The 17908-nt window shown below is 42.7% G+C and overlaps 1 protein-coding gene across 2 annotated transcripts in view; it reads left to right on the forward strand.

The window, feature by feature from the left end:
• Window positions 1–17908, forward strand: part of F5 (coagulation factor V) — a 69944-nt gene that overhangs the window by 29766 nt on the left and 22270 nt on the right. The window contains exons 9-16 of one of the 2 annotated variants that reach the window (XM_032915613.1): window positions 1363–1462; window positions 1771–1982; window positions 4039–4189; window positions 6707–6919; window positions 8933–10887; window positions 11098–11861; window positions 12774–12948; window positions 17479–17715. In XM_032915613.1, coding sequence (XP_032771504.1) covers window positions 1363–1462; window positions 1771–1982; window positions 4039–4189; window positions 6707–6919; window positions 8933–10887; window positions 11098–11861; window positions 12774–12948; window positions 17479–17715 — 3807 coding nt within the window. Of the gene's footprint in view, window positions 1–1362; window positions 1463–1770; window positions 1983–4038; window positions 4190–6706; window positions 6920–8932; window positions 11862–12773; window positions 12949–17478; window positions 17716–17908 lie in introns of both variants that reach the window. The other variant, XM_032915612.1, reaches the window with a different exon arrangement.

Consider the following 17908-nt stretch of genomic DNA (forward strand, 5'->3'; position numbering starts at 1 on the left):
AATCAAAGTAGAAAAGAATAGAGGGAATAAAACAAAGTCAGTGTCATTAGAGGAGTGAAGAATATTCTACGGAAACTAAGCGCACGAGGCCACAAATAAGCGTAATGAAACACACGCAGACAATCCCAAGGTTGTCTGCAAAGTTTATCCTACCTCTTATAGCAGAGTAAAGATGCCTGGGCAAGATGTACACACCACTGAATGCAGCACAGCTCCCTTCGGGTAGAGAGACGGGAGAACTTTCTTGCCCTGAGTTTTCAAGTCAGTGTGCTTGACAAAAGCCTCACAACTGTCGCAATACAGAAGGCTTGAGTGGCTTTGACAACGACATTGCTCGTTACCATTGTGAACATCTGAGTGAGCACAACGGAGGAAAAAATAATTCTTCACTACAGTCTAAGGGTGTGGCTCTAATGACTGGTCTCCGGTTACAACCGCTTTCATACTTGTACAAGACCCTCTGGCTGGCAAGATGACTCAGTGCATAAAACCACGTGATGCCAAACCTGAGCTCTTACCCAGGGCCTATGGTGGGAAGAGAGAATCAACTCCCACAGGTTGTCTTCTGAACACACACACACACACACACACACACACACACACACACACACACACACACACACACACAGTGTAACAACAATTGCTTTAAAGCCTGAAGTTTTCTTCAAATAATTACCTTGAACATTATATCACATCACACACAGAGCTGGGTAGGGACACAGACAATTGAAGTTTGCAATGATTAGCCAGGCCCTGGGATGTAGGGCCTTCACGATTGGGGATGATTCAAAGGCTTTGGCAGCAAACTGAGAAGAAGATAAGGTTAAGGTTGTCCGTTGGAGATTAACAGACAAATTAGGCCGTCTATGAAACTCATGCCCTAGACAAATCCCATTTTGTTCACCTGAACGTAAACAAAGTCTTCCTTCCCTATGATCCATCCCTCATTTTTGCCTCTACTGGGGTGCATTGGATTTCAGTGTAAGCATCTTCTCTCTAGAACTTGGGGTCTGGCTACTGGGGCCATTCAGGAAGTTAACCTCACTAGCAATGATCTCAGGGAGTCTGGCAAGCAGGAAAGCATCGTGGTCTAGAGGAGAAAAGGCATAGAGGAGACGTGCAGAGATGTGGTGCAATCTGGAAGAATAGGGGAAGGATGTGGAGACCAGTTGGGAGAGGGTGAGGTGCTATGAGGGGTAACAAGGGGGTAAACGGAACTGATTTTCCCACTGCTTGCCTGCACATCCGTGTGTGCACATCTGCCCATACACGCACACACAAGATGCTGCCCTCTTCTTGTCTGAGATAGTTCTCACGAGAGACCTTCAACACAGAAATAATAACAATGACTTAACTTTGTAGATCGTGTTCAAAAACATGGCCAGCCGACCGTACAGCATTTACCCGCATGGGGTGACCTTCTCTCCTTACGAAGATGGAGTCAATTCTTCCTCCACCTCAGGTGGGAACCTTTCACTTCTTGGAGACTCCCGATCTCCGAGAGGCTTCCAGAGTTTCCTCGTGTCCGATTTGCTCAGTGGTTATGACAAATGCGGTCAGTAATATGGAAGGGGTGTCCCTCCTTTCCGAGTGTCATTGGCGACATCTAGCGGAGAAACATTGAACAGCTACATGCTATCTGTTGTCAAGAGTTTAATGCAAGAAGAATATTTCTTTCTTCATATTAATCACGCTAGATAAAAGCTAAAGGAGATATTTATTATGATGAAATAATTTTTCTAAAAATTAATAGCGTATATTTTCTTCCAGGCAGTCACACCATGATCAAACCAGTTCAACCAGGGGAAACCTTCACTTACAAATGGAACATTCTAGAGTTTGACGAACCCACGGAAAATGACGCCCAGTGCTTAACAAGGCCATACTACAGTGATGTGGATGTTACAAGGGACATTGCCTCTGGACTGATAGGGCTGCTTCTAATTTGTAAGAGCAGGTCCCTGGACCAGAGAGGCATACAGGTATTTATCCATAATGAAACCAAAAGAGAGAGAGAGAGAGAGAGAGAGAGAGAGAGAGAGAGAGAGAGAGAGAGAGAGAAGGCTCTCGGGCTGTTAAGAGTACTGATTGCCCTTCCAGAGGCCTTGAGTTCAAATCCTGGCAACCCCATGGTGGCTCACAACCATCTGTAATGGAATCTGATCCCCTCTTCTGGTGTGTCTGAAGACAGCTACAGTGTACTCATAAATAAAGTAAATAAATCTTTAAGAAAGAAAGAAAGAAAGAAAGAAAGAAAGAAAGAAAGAAAGAAAGAAAGAAAGAAAGAAAGGAAGGAAGGAAGGAAGGAAGAAGCCAAAAAAAAAAGGAAAAGAAAGAAAGAAAAGAGGAATTTCTCCTCACCGGCACAGATTAGGTCTCCCTACTGGATAGGAGGGTTTCCCTTCTAAAATACGGCAATCATTAGTCTTCTTTATCAGCAGCGTGGGGATCTTTATCGTCAGAATCATCTCGTATTCTCTCACTGCTGCTCTGCCTCTTTTCCTCTGGACTCTGACTGCAGAAAAGCACATCCTGCAAGATCGTGTTTTAGATCCAAACCTGTGGACTGTGTGATGAAGAAGCCATCTGGACTCCTTTAATCCCTTCCTCTGGTTAAGTAGGCAACACTATCCTGCCTAGAAATGTGTTTGCAGAGTGGCTTAGGAGCTCAGTGTGACTCGGTACCAATCTCTGCTGTTTTCTGGGACAAGCAGCAGAGACAGAAGAGAGCCCCCGAGAGCTAGGACCTTTGCAGCCATAGTTTTAGTGAAGTTTGAGCCTGCCAAAAGTCCTTCTGTGATAGAACTTAGTTATAGCAAAGAATGTGATCAAAGAGACTAGATGTCTGAGTCCGTTTTTTTTTTAGACTTTTTTTTTTTGGTTCTTTTTTTCGGAGCTGGGGACCGAACCCAGGGCCTTGCGCTTCCTAGGCAAGCGCTCTACCACTGAGCTAAATCCCCAACCCCTGAGTCCGTTTTTATTTTGAGACATGACCTCACACTCACTATTATAGCCCAGGATAGCCTTGGACTTTTTAAAGATTTTCTTTCCTTCCTTTTCTTTTCTTTTTAGACTTTAGGTTTGTTTTATTTTATGTGTATGGGTGTCTTGCCTGCATGTATGCCTGCATACAGTGTGTATACCTGGTGCCCACAGAGAACAGAAGAAGGTGTTAGTTAGGTCCCCTGTAACTATGGTTATAGATGGCTGTGAGCTGGCACGTGGGAGACGGGAATTGAACCCCTGGTGCTCTGGGAGATATGCCAGGGCTCTTAACCACTTGAGCCCCACCCCCTTGTTTTATTTTTTTTTATTTTTTGTTGGTGGTGTTTGCTGGTTTGCTTTTGTTTATGTCCCGAGACAGATTTCTCTTGTTAATTCAGGCAGGCCTCAAACTGGTTTTTTAGTGGAGGATAACCTTGAACTTGGGTGCCTCCTGAGTCCCAGGATTAAAGACAAACGCTACCATACCTGGTTTACTGTGGTACTGGGGATCGAACCCAGGGCTTTATGCATGCCAAGCAAATACTTCAGCAACTGAACTACATCAGCAGCAGCCTGAGTTTATCTTCATTGACAATGAAGTCTCCTTTTATTCCCGGTTAGGTTCACTCATTAGGCCAAGGAATAGTGGACGAAGCCTTATCCAAAGGCATGCAAAATAGGCAGATGTCCTGATTTATGGAAGTAGGGAACAACCCAGGGAAGGAAGGGCGTGGGCTGTCCTGCGGCAGCCTTCTGCCTGGCCATCCTTTCTGCCCGCCCATTTAGAACACAGCCCGCCATTCACTCTGAAAAGTTTTGGATCACACACACACACTGACTTGCCGGTGCTGTACTGGCCAGAATTTTCCCCTGGGTATTTTTGACCGAATTCTCTGACTCCCTCTGTTTGTGTTCATATATTAGCTTTATCTTTGATAAGTGTTTGGTAAATAATGGGCTCATAGGTGCCTGACGCGTGGCTTCTCCGGACCCCACGACCATGGGGAAATAGGCAGCCAACCGGAGCTGTGATCACTGCCCTTTCCCCTGCAGAGGGTGGCAGACATGGAGCAGGAGGTCGTGTTTGCTATGTTTGATGAGAACAAGAGCTGGTACATCGAGGACAACATCAACAAGTTTTGTGAGAATCCCGATGAGGTGAAGCGTGATGACCCCAAGTTTTATGAATCAAACATCATGAACAGTAAGTCAGACCCCTGTTTCCATCCATCTTTTCCACCCTGGCGGTCGCAGTGTGTCTGTACCCAGAGGCAAAAATGTGATGATGGGCGTAATCCTCTCTAGTCACCCTCTCCTCTCCTCGCTCACAGCTCAAGGACTTGTTGACCAGACAAGATGGCAGCCAAAGCATATAGTCTGTTAGGAAAAGGCTCAAAGCCTGGTGATCCTATAAGTCAGGATGGCGTCCTGCTTCCAAAGTGCGTTGGGAGGGGGTGGGGTAGTGGTATATGATGTGGTGTGTGATATGTGTATGTGTGTAGTATGGTTATGTGTATGGGTGTGATTGTGTGTGTAGTTTGTGGTGTGTGATGTGTGTGTGTATGTGTGTGTGTGTGGTATGATTATATGTGTATGATTGTGATGTGTGTGTGTGTGTGAGATTGTGTATGTTGTAGTATGGTTATTTGTGTGTGATTGTGTGTAGTTGTCTGTGGTGTGTGATATGTGTGTGTGTGTATGTGGTATGATTATATGTGTATGATTGTGATGTGTGTGTGTGTGAGATTGTGTATGTTGTAGTATGGTTATTTGTGTGTGATTGTGTGTGTAGTTGTCTGTGGTGTGTGATATGTGTGTGTGGTATGATTATGTGTGTATGATTGTGGTGCGTGTGTGTGATTGTGTAAGTGGTCATCTGTGGTGTGTGATATGTGTATGTGGTGTGATTGTGGTATGTGTGATTATGTGAGTAGTATGTGGGGTAGTATGTATGTTGTATGTGGCATGTATGCATGTGGTTGTTTGTGGTGTGTATATGGTGTGTTTGTATGTGGTATGTATGTGTGTTTTGGTGTGGTGTGTGTGATGTATATGCCTGGTGGGTGGGTGGGTGGGTGTGATTGCGTGGTGTGTGTATGTGCGTTTAACTGTACATGCTTTAGGCAGTGAGGAAGCCTTGGGGGAAGGCACTGGGGGCTTTGGTCAGTGGAACCTGAGGATTTTAGCAACGTTCATAATGAATACTCTGTAGTTGACACCAGGACAGAAATGAGATGTTTTTAGAGAATGCTGCTTTGTGAAGTCAAGCAAAGTGACTCTGGGAGTCCAGAAGAAAGGCAGCGTGTGTGGAGGTCGAAGGGAAAGTGAGTCAGGAGGAGTTGAGAGCAGAGGGCAATCTCTCTGAGCCACAGTTCTGACACTTGCTGTGATTCCAAAGTTCATTGTCATGAGAAGTCTGAGGTGAATTTTACTGTGGGGTCTGCAAGCAAATCTCCCCACAGCTAGCGCCCTCCCCACTGTCCCTCAACGTAAAGAGCCTCCTCCATGGTGTTTTCTGACAGACAATCCCCTCCAGGTGGGTGGCTCTCCCAGGGTCTGGGCACGGAGCTCCAGGACTGACTGGCATTCAGTTTTCTTCACATAATTTCCTTTCAGCAATGGATCTGTGATAGCTCTGGGCCAGGACTGCCCAACAAAAATCACATGTGAGTCACTCACATAAAGTTTTCTGAGAAGTTGAAAACTAAATAGATAAAATTAATTAGAATAATGTTTTACTCAGCTCAGTATATTCTGGTTACTGCCTTTCTGTTGCTGTTGTTTGAGACAGGGTCTACTCTGTAGAGAAATTATAATTTTTAAATATAATAGAAAATGAGGTTTGTTTTATTACTGATTTTTGCAGTAATTTTTGATTTTATTTACTTGATCCTTAAAGCTCATGTCAGTGAAGTCCACCTACATCTTAGTAGCCACTTGTAGCCAGTCCATCACATTAGACCATTAAAAAAAGCATCTGGGGTGATGTGGAAACGAGTCACACACACCTTCAGCAACTCTACCAGTATTTGGTACAGAGTCTCATAGAATCTTTGTTTTTGTACCAAGCATCATATTAGAATTGTGGTCACGGTGATGACCTGTGTGTATAGATTGGGCCCTCAAATAAATCATATCTTAATTGGATCACCACACTCACTACCTAAGCACATTAAAATGTTACCTAAATTGATCTTCCTTTAGAGAAAATTAAAATATATGAACTCAATACATGAATGGAAACTGTTAGGTCCACCGTGAGTTACAGACAATAAGTCTCAATGACAATGTGCTGTGAGCTTCTTTTTGTGACATTCATTTTACTCATAACTACTATGTCAAGAAGATAGAGTTCTCGTACATAGACCTGTCTTCCCAGCAGATGCATCTTGGACAATTTAAATCAATTGTGAGAATATATTTATGGCACATCACAAAGTAGCATTTTATATTTGCTTGGTGGGTGAGTGACTAAATCGACCTGCGTGAAAGGCTCTGTCTCTATCCTGACTTTTCTCATTCGGCTAACTCAGGAGCATCAGCCATCACTTGCAGAGCTGAATGTGGCCTATGACCTACTCACGCATTATTAGACCTCATAAAGCTTATCTTTAATAATCACCATTCTGATGTAGCCAACTAGATGTAGGGACCTGGGGATAATTAGACATGGGTCCTCTTGTTGGGCTGACCTGGCATTTGACAGCTTTTCCTCTTTCAGCTATCAATGGGTACGTGCCTGAGAGCATATCCACCCTAGGATTCTGTTTTGATGATGCCGTACAGTGGCACTTCTGCAGTGTGGGAACTCATGATGACATTCTGACCGTCCACTTCACTGGGCATTCGTTCATCTATGGCAGGAGGCACGAGGACACCTTGACCCTGTTCCCCATGAGTGGTGAATCTGTGACTGTCGTGATGGATAATATTGGTGAGTAAGAGTGTGGAGACTTGGAGAGAGGGCTCCTGAGATCTCAGATGGAAAAGGTCTGCTGCTGAGGTCTCCAAATTACCACCATCCCTCGTGTGTCTGCAGGATGCCTACAGGCTTGCCTTATGCTGTTTCTTGTGGTTTATAATTGGGAGATTAACTTGCACATCCCTGGAACAACAGCACAGTAAAGACATACCATGGCAGCAAGATAAATGTAACTATGAAGAAGCAGCATAAAGATATTAGCCATGAAAACAACCTTTGATGCCCTTCCTTGTCCACCTTTAAATGAAGTACTGGCATAGGATTTGCCAACTTGGATATATATAGTAACTGTCAAGGGAGCCCAAGGACACACCTATGTCTACTTCCCTGAAGCTGTTTGTCTGTTTAGATTTATTTATTTATTTATTTATTTATTTATTTATTTATTTATGTGAATATACTGTTGCTGTCTTTAGACACACCAGAAGAGGGCATCAGATCCCAATACAGATTACTGTGAGCCATCGTGTGGTTGCTGGGAATTGAACTCATGACCAAGCCAGCTCAGTCAGTCAACAGGTTATCCAGGGCAGGAATGAGAATTAAGAAGAAAAAAAAGACAATCAGACAACATTTAACATGACTCTAGCCAGTTCTGAGGCTGAAGCAGCTTTACGTTTTCTCAGTCTGCTTTTATATCAATCTAGATACATTTAAAGAACATGGTCAGTGCTCAGATCAAAGACAAAGTGATCAAGCAAGGTAAAAATCAAAGAGACCATACCAGGTAGCAATCAAACAAAGCAGTAAGGTCCCCAGAGTCCCTGGGTCTGGGGGCTTAATAGGATTATTAAGACAAAAGGGAAGCCACACATTCCTTGGCTGTGTTTACCTTGATCCTTGCATTAGCCCAAATGTGAATGTTCTTATCTGAGCCTTCTTCCTTGAGCCAAAATTTCTATGAACAGCACCAAGAGCTCTCCACAAACTCAGGACCAAACTCAGGACCTCCGTAAGAACAGTCAATTCTCTTAACCGCTGAGCCATCTCTCAAGCCTCGTCCACCCCACCTCCATCCCTGGAACTGTTTTTACAAACATGGGCTACCATGTCTAACTTTTTAGAAAAACAAAAAACGAAACAAGAACAAACACACAAAAACACGAATTCTGGGGAATCAAACTTAGGTACTCGTGGCAGTTGAACCATCTCCCCAGACCCACTTTTCAATTCTTAGCAGAGACCATCCCACCATCCGGGAAACAATCGTTAGATAAGCCTTAGAGGCTGTCTCAGAAACCACATTGGCATACAAGACCCAAGTTCAAACCATGCTCTGCCACTTGGTGTTTTTGTAACTTGAGACAGCTTACTCACCCTCACTAAGCCTTAAGTCACTCATCCGAAAAGCAGAACAGTGCTTTACAGAGTTTCATCAGCTCCTAGCTGTAAGATATGCAAAGTGCCTAGCACTCCACACATGGCTCCCACTGGACATGTCCCAGGTCATCCTTAGTGCGTCAGTAATTCACTTTCAATGTGACTCGAACTTACTTTGTCCTCACATACATCATTTCCTAGAAATACCTAAATATCCTTTTTTTTGGGGGGGGGAGAAACAATCTCATCATCTCCAAAACTCCAAGTCTTAGACAAAATGTACAACTAAGAAGATATTAATGATTTTCAAGGTCCATTTTATCATCAACCCCTGCCCCCTTTTTCTTGATATATTCTAAGAGTGACTCTTAAACAATCCAAACTGAAGGTCTATTTTTCTCCTTAATTTCCACAGATCATAACTACCCTAGCTTACAAGTACATTGACCTTGTGATTAGATTCCAAAACAAAGTCAAGTTACGTTTTTTTAAAAATTCCTAAATATCTTATTCTTGGTTTTTTCTTTTTATGTCACCATGACTCAGTAACTCACCATTCACTAGAAATTTTTTTCCCCAACAGATCCTCCTGTTTCAGTAACTTTTCGTGAGCTTTCAGCCTTCTCTTCTCTGTCTTTTATGAAGGAACTTGGATGTTGACCACCATGAGTTCCAATCCAAGACGCAGAAACCTAAGACTGAGATTCAGGGATGTTAAGTGTAACCGGAATGATGATGACGATGAAGACTCATATGAGATTTATCAACCTCTTGAACCTACATCCATGACAACTCGGAAAATTCATGATTCTGTGGAAAATGACTTTGGCATAGGAAACGAAGATGATGATTACCAGTATGAACTGGCGTCAACACTAGGAATTAGGTCATTCAGAAAGTCATTGTTGAATCTGAAGGAAGATGAGTTCAATCTCACTGCTCTCGCTCTAGACAACAGCTCTGAATTCATATCTCTAAGCACAGACGGAGTCATTGACTCAAAATCCTCAAGAAACCTTAGTAAGATCACCAATAATAACCTCAACGACTCTCAAAGAATACTTTCTGGCTCAGGAGCCACCATAGCTGCTACCCTACTTGGAAACCTTACTGGCTTAGGTGAGAACTCCGTCCTCAACCCTTCTACAGAACATCATTCCAGCTCATATTATGAAAATGATATGGAAGACCCACAGTCGAACATCACAGTGGTATACCTACTTCCTCTTGGTGCAAAAGGATCAGGGAGTCCAGAACAGACTAAACCTAAAACAATCAAGACAGGAAGACCCCACAGGATGAAGCACAGGTTCTCCTGGATGAAAGCTCCAGCCGCAAAAACTGGGAGGCATTCAAATCCAAAGGATACTTCTTCCAGAATGAAGTCTGAGGAGGACATTCCTAGTGATTTGTTACTCTTAAAACAAAAGGTTGCGTCCAAATTTTTGAACAGACAGTGGCATATGGCTTCTGAAAAGGGTAGTTATGAAATAATACCAGCAAATGGTGAAAACACAGATATTGATAAGCTGACAAACAGTCCTCAAAATCAGAATATCTCAACGCCTTGGGGAGCTAGCACCTCTCGCATAAACACAACAGGGAAGCCAAGGAACCTCCCAACATTTTCTAGATTTAGGCATAAATCTCCACATGTAAGACAGGAGGAGGAAAGCGGTGACTTTAAGAAAAGACAGTTGTTCATCAGGACACGGAAGAAGAAGAAGAATAGGAAGTTTGCACTACACAGTCCTCTGTCTCCAAGGGGCTTTTACCATCCGAGAAGAGAAGACCATCCTCCACTTTTAGATAGAAGACTACTTAATCACTCATTACTACTCCACAAATCCAATGAAACAGCTCTTTCCACAGATCTGAATCAGACCTCCCCTCCAATGAGTACTGACAGGTCACTTCCTGACTATAATCAGAACCCTTCAAATGACACTGAGCAGATGAGCTCTTCTTTAGACCTTTTTCAGTCAGTGCCACCAGAGGAACACTCTCCAACATTTCCTACCCAAGATCCTAATCAACACTCTACCACAGATCCTAGCTACAGATCCTCTCCTCCAGAGCCCAGTCAGGGGATCGATTATGACCTAAGCCATGAATTTTATTCTGATAACATTAGTCAAACATCTTTCTTTCCAGACCAAAGTCAAAAGTCACCTCTCACTTCAGATGATGGCCAAGCAATCCCTTCCTCAGACTTAAATCTCTTTACCATCTCTCCAGAATTGGATCAAACAATTATTTACCCAGACCTGGATCAGTTGTTCCTTTCTCCAGATGACATCCAGAAGACCTCCTCCCAAGACCTGAGTCAGGTGACCCTTTCTCCAGATGAAAACCAAGAGACCTCCTCCCAAGACCTGGGTCAGGTGACCCTTTCCCCAGATGAAAACCAAGAGACCTCCTCCCAAGACCTGGGTCAGGTGCCCCTTTCCCCAGATGAAAACCAAGAGACCTCCTCCCAAGACCTGGGTCAGGTGCCCCTTTCTCCAGATGAAAACCAAGAGACCTCCTCCCCAGACCTGGGTCAGGTGCCCCTTTCTCCAGATGAAAACCAAGAGACCTCCTCCCAAGACCTGGGTCAGGTGACCCTTTCTCCAGATGAAAACCAAGAGACCTCCTCCCAAGACCTGGGTCAGGTGACCCTCTCTCCAGATGAAAACCATGAGACCTCCTCCCCAGACCTGGGTCAGGTGCCCCTTTCCCCAAATGACAACCAGAAGACTTCCCCAGACCTAGGTCAGGTGCTCCTTTTTCTAGATGACAACCAGACCTCCTCCCCAGACTTGGGTCAGATGCCCCTTTCTCCAGATGACAAGCAGAAGACTTACTTCCTAGACCCAGGTCAAGTACCCATCTCCTCAGATCAAAGCTGGGAGACCTCCTCCACTGACCTTAGCCTACTGACTCTCTCTCCGAAATTTGGTCAGACAGTCATTTCCTCAGACTTGGATAAGATGCCCCTCTCTTCAGACAACAGTCAGGTTACCCTTTCCCCAGACCTCAGCCTCTTGACCCTCTCACCAGATTTTAATGAGATAATACTATCCCCAGACATTGATCAGGTGACCCTCTCTCCAGACCTCATCCAGACAAGCCCTGCTCTTAATCACAGCCACAAAACATCCTCTGCAGACCCTGGTCAAGCATCCTACCCCCCAGATTCTGGTCAGTCTTCACCTCTTCCAGAACTGAATCAGACTCTTCCTCATCCAGACCTCATTCACATGCAGCCTCCTTTACTATCTCCTATGCCCAATGACACTTCTTTGTCAAAGACATTTAACCCCCTTGTTGTAGTAGGTCTCAGTAGAGTTGATGGAGACGACGTTGAGATGATTCCAAGTGAGGAGCTAGAGAGCATTGACGAAGATTATCCTGAGGATGACTATGTAACCTACAATGACCCCTACAAAACAGACACCAGGGCAAATGTCAACTCCTCCAGAAACCCTGACACTATTGCAGCATGGTATCTCCGTAGCTTCGGTGGGAACAAAAAATTCTACTATATTGCTGCTGAAGAAATATCCTGGGATTATTCAAAATTTGCACCAAGGTTTGACTAGTTTTCTTTTTACACTCTCATTCTTTGTCACCACTGCTATGAAAATCACCTACATTTCTTTGGGGATAATTTTGAACAAATGATACTTCATATAGTCTGAGTCTCCAGTGATAGTTCCTTTGTCATTTCCAATATTAGCTTCTACACTTTAGATGACACCCAAGCAAAACAAGAGCCATTACTATGGAAGTCTGTGGTATCCCATCTGTCCATTTATATTCTGTTACCTGTATCTTGAGGATCCTATCATGAAAATCCTTGCTCAGACCAGTGTCTAAAAACTTAGGGATAATTATGCTTTAGCAAAATCAAAACTCAGAATGGCCACTCTTAAGGTAAAGGACACTTATCCATAGACTTTTTATACATACTGTAGAAATACTATACTATAGGACTATTATAGGAATTTGCTGTCTAGACTATAGTAATACTATGTAAGTTTAATAAATGAAATTTGACATAGCCCAAAAGATCCTAAGAAGTCTTACCTAAGAAAATATATTTGAGCAGGGAATTAGGATATATGTAATCACCTGTGTTTCAATTACATATATTTACTAGCTCATAGATGGAATGGTCATTAAATATTCTATGCTAGATACCAGATTATTTCTTAAGTTCTTTTCAATTTTTTAATTTTTATTTTATATGTATTTTGGATACTGGCATGTATGTATGTGAGCCATGTGTGTGCCTGGCACCCTCAAATGCCAGAACATCCATTATATTATATTATATTATATTATATATTTATTTTATGTTATATATTAATATACTAATAACTAGAACTGGAGTTACAAGTGGTTGTAAGCGTCCCAAAGTAGGTGCTGGGAACCAAACTTGGATACCCTTAACAATTGAACTATTTCTTCTTTTAAACGGATACTATTGCTGTCATTTTAGTGAAATGGACAATGAAGACACAGACAACACTCCAAAGGACACCACATACAAGAAAGTTGTTTTCAGAAAATACCTTGATAGTACTTTCACAAGCCGTGATCCTCAGGGGGAATATGAAGAGCACCTTGGCATTCTTGGCCCTGTAATACGTGCTGAAGTGGATGATGTGATCCAAGTAAGTCTCACGTGAACCTCCTAGATCCTCAGGGAACTTACCACAAGCACCAAAACATTGCTAAGGTATCAGCAACAAAACTATAGGTGATTGGCTTCCCAGAATTAACAAATAACAGCATTCTTTCCTCACAAAGATGGCCTGGCTATTTGACAATTTTTGAACTACAGAAAAGACCTTACCCTTCTTAACAGGGTAATTGAAAGTGATTTAATCTGGAAGAGATAGCACTGAGATTTCTAGCTGAAGCCAGCCTGTCTTGAACTAACCTGGAAAATGAGTCAAGAGTATCCCATGGCTGAAGTAGGGATGACAATAGCATTGATTTATAAATATGTCCCAATACTTTTTTAAGAGACAAGATAAATGAAAAGGAAACTAGGAATCAGAGAAAAGATGTCTCTCCACCATAAATGAGTGAGCAAGTTTCTTAAGTATCTTACCAGAGTTAGTCATTGATTGCTTTCAAAATCCTGTATCTAGTTCCCAGACAGTAGCTTATTTTTATTGTTGTAGGGTATCTGGGCAAACAGAATTCAAATTGGGAGTCTTTATTAAGCAAGCTAGTGACTGCCTGGTGAGAAACACTTTCAGAGAGCAGCCCCGCAGAATGCATATTTTAGGGAGTTGTTAAAGACAAAGAGCATAGAAAAGCTACATCCTGGTTGGCAGTTGCAGAAGGAAGCAAGCAAGCAGTTTAACAGAAGCCAAGCACATGCAGTTAGCTGGGGCCTTTTGACCCTGAGTTTCTACAACAGTGTTGGATGCTTTCCCACAGGACTTTTCAGGGTAGGCGTTAGAAACCAAAGATGACTTCAGCTGAGACAAGATGGAGAAACCTTTACCCTGTTACATCGTAACAGAGTTTAGCTCCCCCGTACTTCCTCACCTCTCACATATCAAACAACAAACAAAATAATAATAATAACAATAAACAAACAAAACACACGAGAAAATGCTGTGGATCTAAAGTAAACCATTCTGTGTCCAAAAACATAACATTTTATTGGTGTGAATATTTGCCAAATTGTCAATGGCCATTTGCTCTTTTTCAAAGGGCACACAGAGGGTGGGGGAGATGGCTCAGTAGGTAAAGAGTAACCACTTAGCATGTGATACGCAAGACCCTGTCCTTGAACTCCAACCCATCAAGACCAATCAATCATAAAAGATAATGGGAATCTGTTTTAGTCAGCTTTCTGTTGCTGTGGTAAAACTCAAGATAACCCAAAGGAGGAAAAACTTTTATCCCATGATTTCATCCATGATTGCTTGACTCCTTTACTTTGGGTCCTCCACTGAGGCTGGACAAGATGGCTGCTTACCTCATGGTGGCTAGAACTTAAAGAGAAAGAAAGGGATGTGCCACTGCTCTGAGATTGCTTCAAGGCATGCTCCAAGTACCCTGTCTTCTTTCTTTCTTTCTTTCTTTCTTTCTTTCTTTGACCCAATTGATAAGATATAATTGCCCACCTAAATATACAAAGCCAAGTGCACATCCATCCTTTAAGAACATTAATAACAACCTATAAATACACAGAGTGGAATCTTTACGTCAGCTTCCATTTTTCTCTCCGCCGTGATTAACCTCTCTGTCCCTCCTGTCTCTCCTCTTTCCATTTCAGTCTCCTCCTCTTCCTTCAAACTTTTCTCCCGCCTATCCTTCCTTCTCATCCAACGACAGGCTTCCTTCTAACCTGTACCTGCCCTCTGTATTTTACAAATTAAATGGGGAGAAGGTTCTGGTAAAGTCACCTGAGACCTGAGTACGTGACTAGGCAGCCGTCCTTGGGCAATGGAATCAGCATCAAAATATAGATAACTCCAGGACAAACCACAACATTTCCACCTCTTTGTCCAGTTAAAAGGCCTTTTCACTTATATATGAATTGAGTACTATTCTACAATTTATAAACCATAGGATACACTCAACATCCAGTCCATCAATTTTGTCCATTAACTAAAGCACCTTGTCATCTATCCTAAAAGACTATAATTCTATACCTGACTTGGTTTGAGATCGTATGCAATCTGAAAAACCACCCTTTCAAATTTTTTATCCTTCTAGATGCTAAACAGCTTGGGTTGTCTACAAGACTACCAGTCTTCAACCACATCCGAAATCTTTGAACGACCAAATATCTATACACATAGAAAGTCTAACACGGCTTGCAGAACTGAGAGGTTGTAGAGACAAATCTCTACTAGCACAGTCCTCTGTTAGCAACATGTGAGTGCAAGTCTTCAGCCTTCTGGCCCAAAATCAACTGACAGACTCTTGAAATGCAGATTTTTGAAGGGCTGATCACCCTGTCTTGGCAGAGCTTATCAGTCAACTATTCTGCATAATTTGTCCTTTTCTGGACAGTATTAGTCTGCAGATGAAACAGGCAGTTTTGTTCAATGGCTTCCTAGGCACAAAGTATTGCCTCACCTGGAGGTAGAGATGTTCAAATTCTTCATTAAATCCACCAAAGGGGAATGGTTAAGAAAAGATACATCTCAACAAAAGATAAATAACTTTAAATCTCAAATTTTGTGGATTTCTGACATTTTTGAAAACCATCTATATAAGACAATCTGGACTGTTGTCTTTATATCTTAATATTATCTTGAAAGTACTCTCACAAAGTCAGAGCCATGAATTTGCTATTTGGCCCTTAACTCACATGTGTAATCAACTCAGAAGTTTGTAATGACATCACAGAAGGACTGGCTCTAAACCTTGTACTTTTAAACTTTTTTGACAAATAAATTCTATACCAAAGCAAAGATATGATTTTAGCTTAGTTACCAAATGAGATTATGACTGTACAATTCAATCTTGCTAATTCCTCTCTGTTAAAGTACAATTTTAAATTCCTCATAAATACAACTTTAGAATAACCGCTTTCAGCCCCCCCAAAAGTCCAGGGAATTGGGGTGATGACTCCTCCATAACCTCTTCAAGCTGTACATGGGTGGTGAGATATCCTTGAGGGTATGGGTTAGGGAAAATGAAGCAAATGCTGTAGCCGATGTGTCCTGACTGGATCCAGCTGAAAGTCCTTGAGACCAGGAATCCAAGTAGGCACATTCTGCAAATTGTAAATACACAGAGTGGAATCTTTACATCAGCTTCCATTTTCTCTCTGTCGTGGCTGACCTCCCCTGTCTTCTTTTATTAAGCACATGGCCTCACATGCTAAAGGTTTTACCTCCCAAAGGTGTCACAGGCTGGTAACTAAGCCATTGTCAACACATGGTTTTGGGGGCACAAAACAGTAATAGGACTCTTAATAGTTCTATACATCCCCTGAAAACATACGAAGCGTTCTGTCAAGTGATTGGTCACTAGAAATTACAGAGGAAAATGACCAGAAGAAGATTCCCCCATGAGCCTGATGACTGGATGCCTAGTCTCAGCTGTCATTTTCTAAAGTCATTGGTCACCAGGGGCTTAGTCTATCTGTGCGTTTCCCAACCTAGCCACAGCCAGGCTTTCCCTGCAGACATCTTTCTGCTCTTCTGGGAATCTAAAACGACCATGTTCTGATTTGTTCGTTTTACAAGGGTCAATCCCATTTTTCTTAAGAACCTTTCCATCGTTCTTCCAAATTCTCCTAAACATTCAGCTGTGTTTCCAAAGCAGCACCCTCCCAAACCCATTTATACTCTATGCACAGCATCTGTTATATCCAGATTCGTGCTTTGGATTCACTCACGTCTCTCTCTCTTCACTAGTAATCCAAAAGCTTATTACGATCAAGAGCCATGCTTTATTCAGGTTCAAATCTCACTTGTGGATATGTTAGGTTTTGTTGCTGTGACAAAATATACAGGGGAAACGATTTTAAACGGTAAGATTTCTTTTGGCTTAGGGGATTGAGTGCTTTCAGTTTATAATTACCTGCCCTCCATCTCTGTGGGGCTGGGTTAAGGCAGAGAGTATAATGGTAGGAGGCATGTGGCGAAATGTAGCTGTGGAGTCCTGGAAGCAAACCAGAAAAAGAAGGGACCAGGCAGATGATAGATACGTCAAGAGTGTGCCCCAACGAGCCTCTTCCTACCTAGGTTCAACCTCCTGGTTTTCACCACCTTCCAATAATATAATCAAATTATGAATCTGCCATCCTATTTATCTGTTGGCCAGAACCCTCATGGTATAATCACTATCCTGAAGTCCCAAACAAACTCTCAACACATGAGTCTGGAACAGACACTTCAAGCCATTAGAGAAGTAACTTAGGATCGAACTGTAGCTTGAGCCTAAGAGCACATTTTTGTGTTTCGAAGGTAAGTTGGTCAGGCCCTAACTCACGTGATCATTGGTAAAATAGATCAAATAATATGCATTCATTAGGTTGCAATTATAGGCACCCAGTATACCCTAGCTCTGATATCGTAACTGTCTGTCACAGCCTGTATCGTTGTGGTTTTGGTTTGGTGTTGCTTGCTATGTTAATACATTTTGTGTCATCTCTCTCTTCTCTCTCTCTCTCTCTCTCTCTCTCTCTCTCTCTCTCTCTCTCTCTCTCTCTCTCTCTCTAGGTTCGATTTAAAAATTTAGCATCCAGACCATATTCTCTTCATGCCCATGGACTTTCCTATGAAAAGTCCTCAGAGGGAAAGAATTACGAAGATGACTCTCCTAAATGGTTTCAGGAAGATGATGCTGTCCAGCCCAATAGCAGTTACACATATGTATGGCATGCCACTGAGCGCTCGGGACCAGAGAACCCCGGCTCCGCCTGCAGGGCTTGGGTCTACTATTCTGCAGTGGATGTGGTAAGTTTCAGTTCTGACCTCTCCCTCATCATATAGCCACAGTTCACCTTTTCTTGTTAAAAGTCTCTCCTGTGAGGTGGGCGGTAGGGGCACATGCCTTTAATCTCAGCACTCAGGAGGCAAAGGCAGGTGGATGTGAGTTTGAAGACAGCCTGGTCTACAGAGTGATTTTCAGGACAGCCAGGGCTACACA

The sequence above is a fragment of the Rattus rattus genome, chromosome 10, assembly GCF_011064425.1.
Source record: "Rattus rattus isolate New Zealand chromosome 10, Rrattus_CSIRO_v1, whole genome shotgun sequence".
NCBI lineage: Eukaryota > Metazoa > Chordata > Mammalia > Rodentia > Muridae > Rattus > Rattus rattus.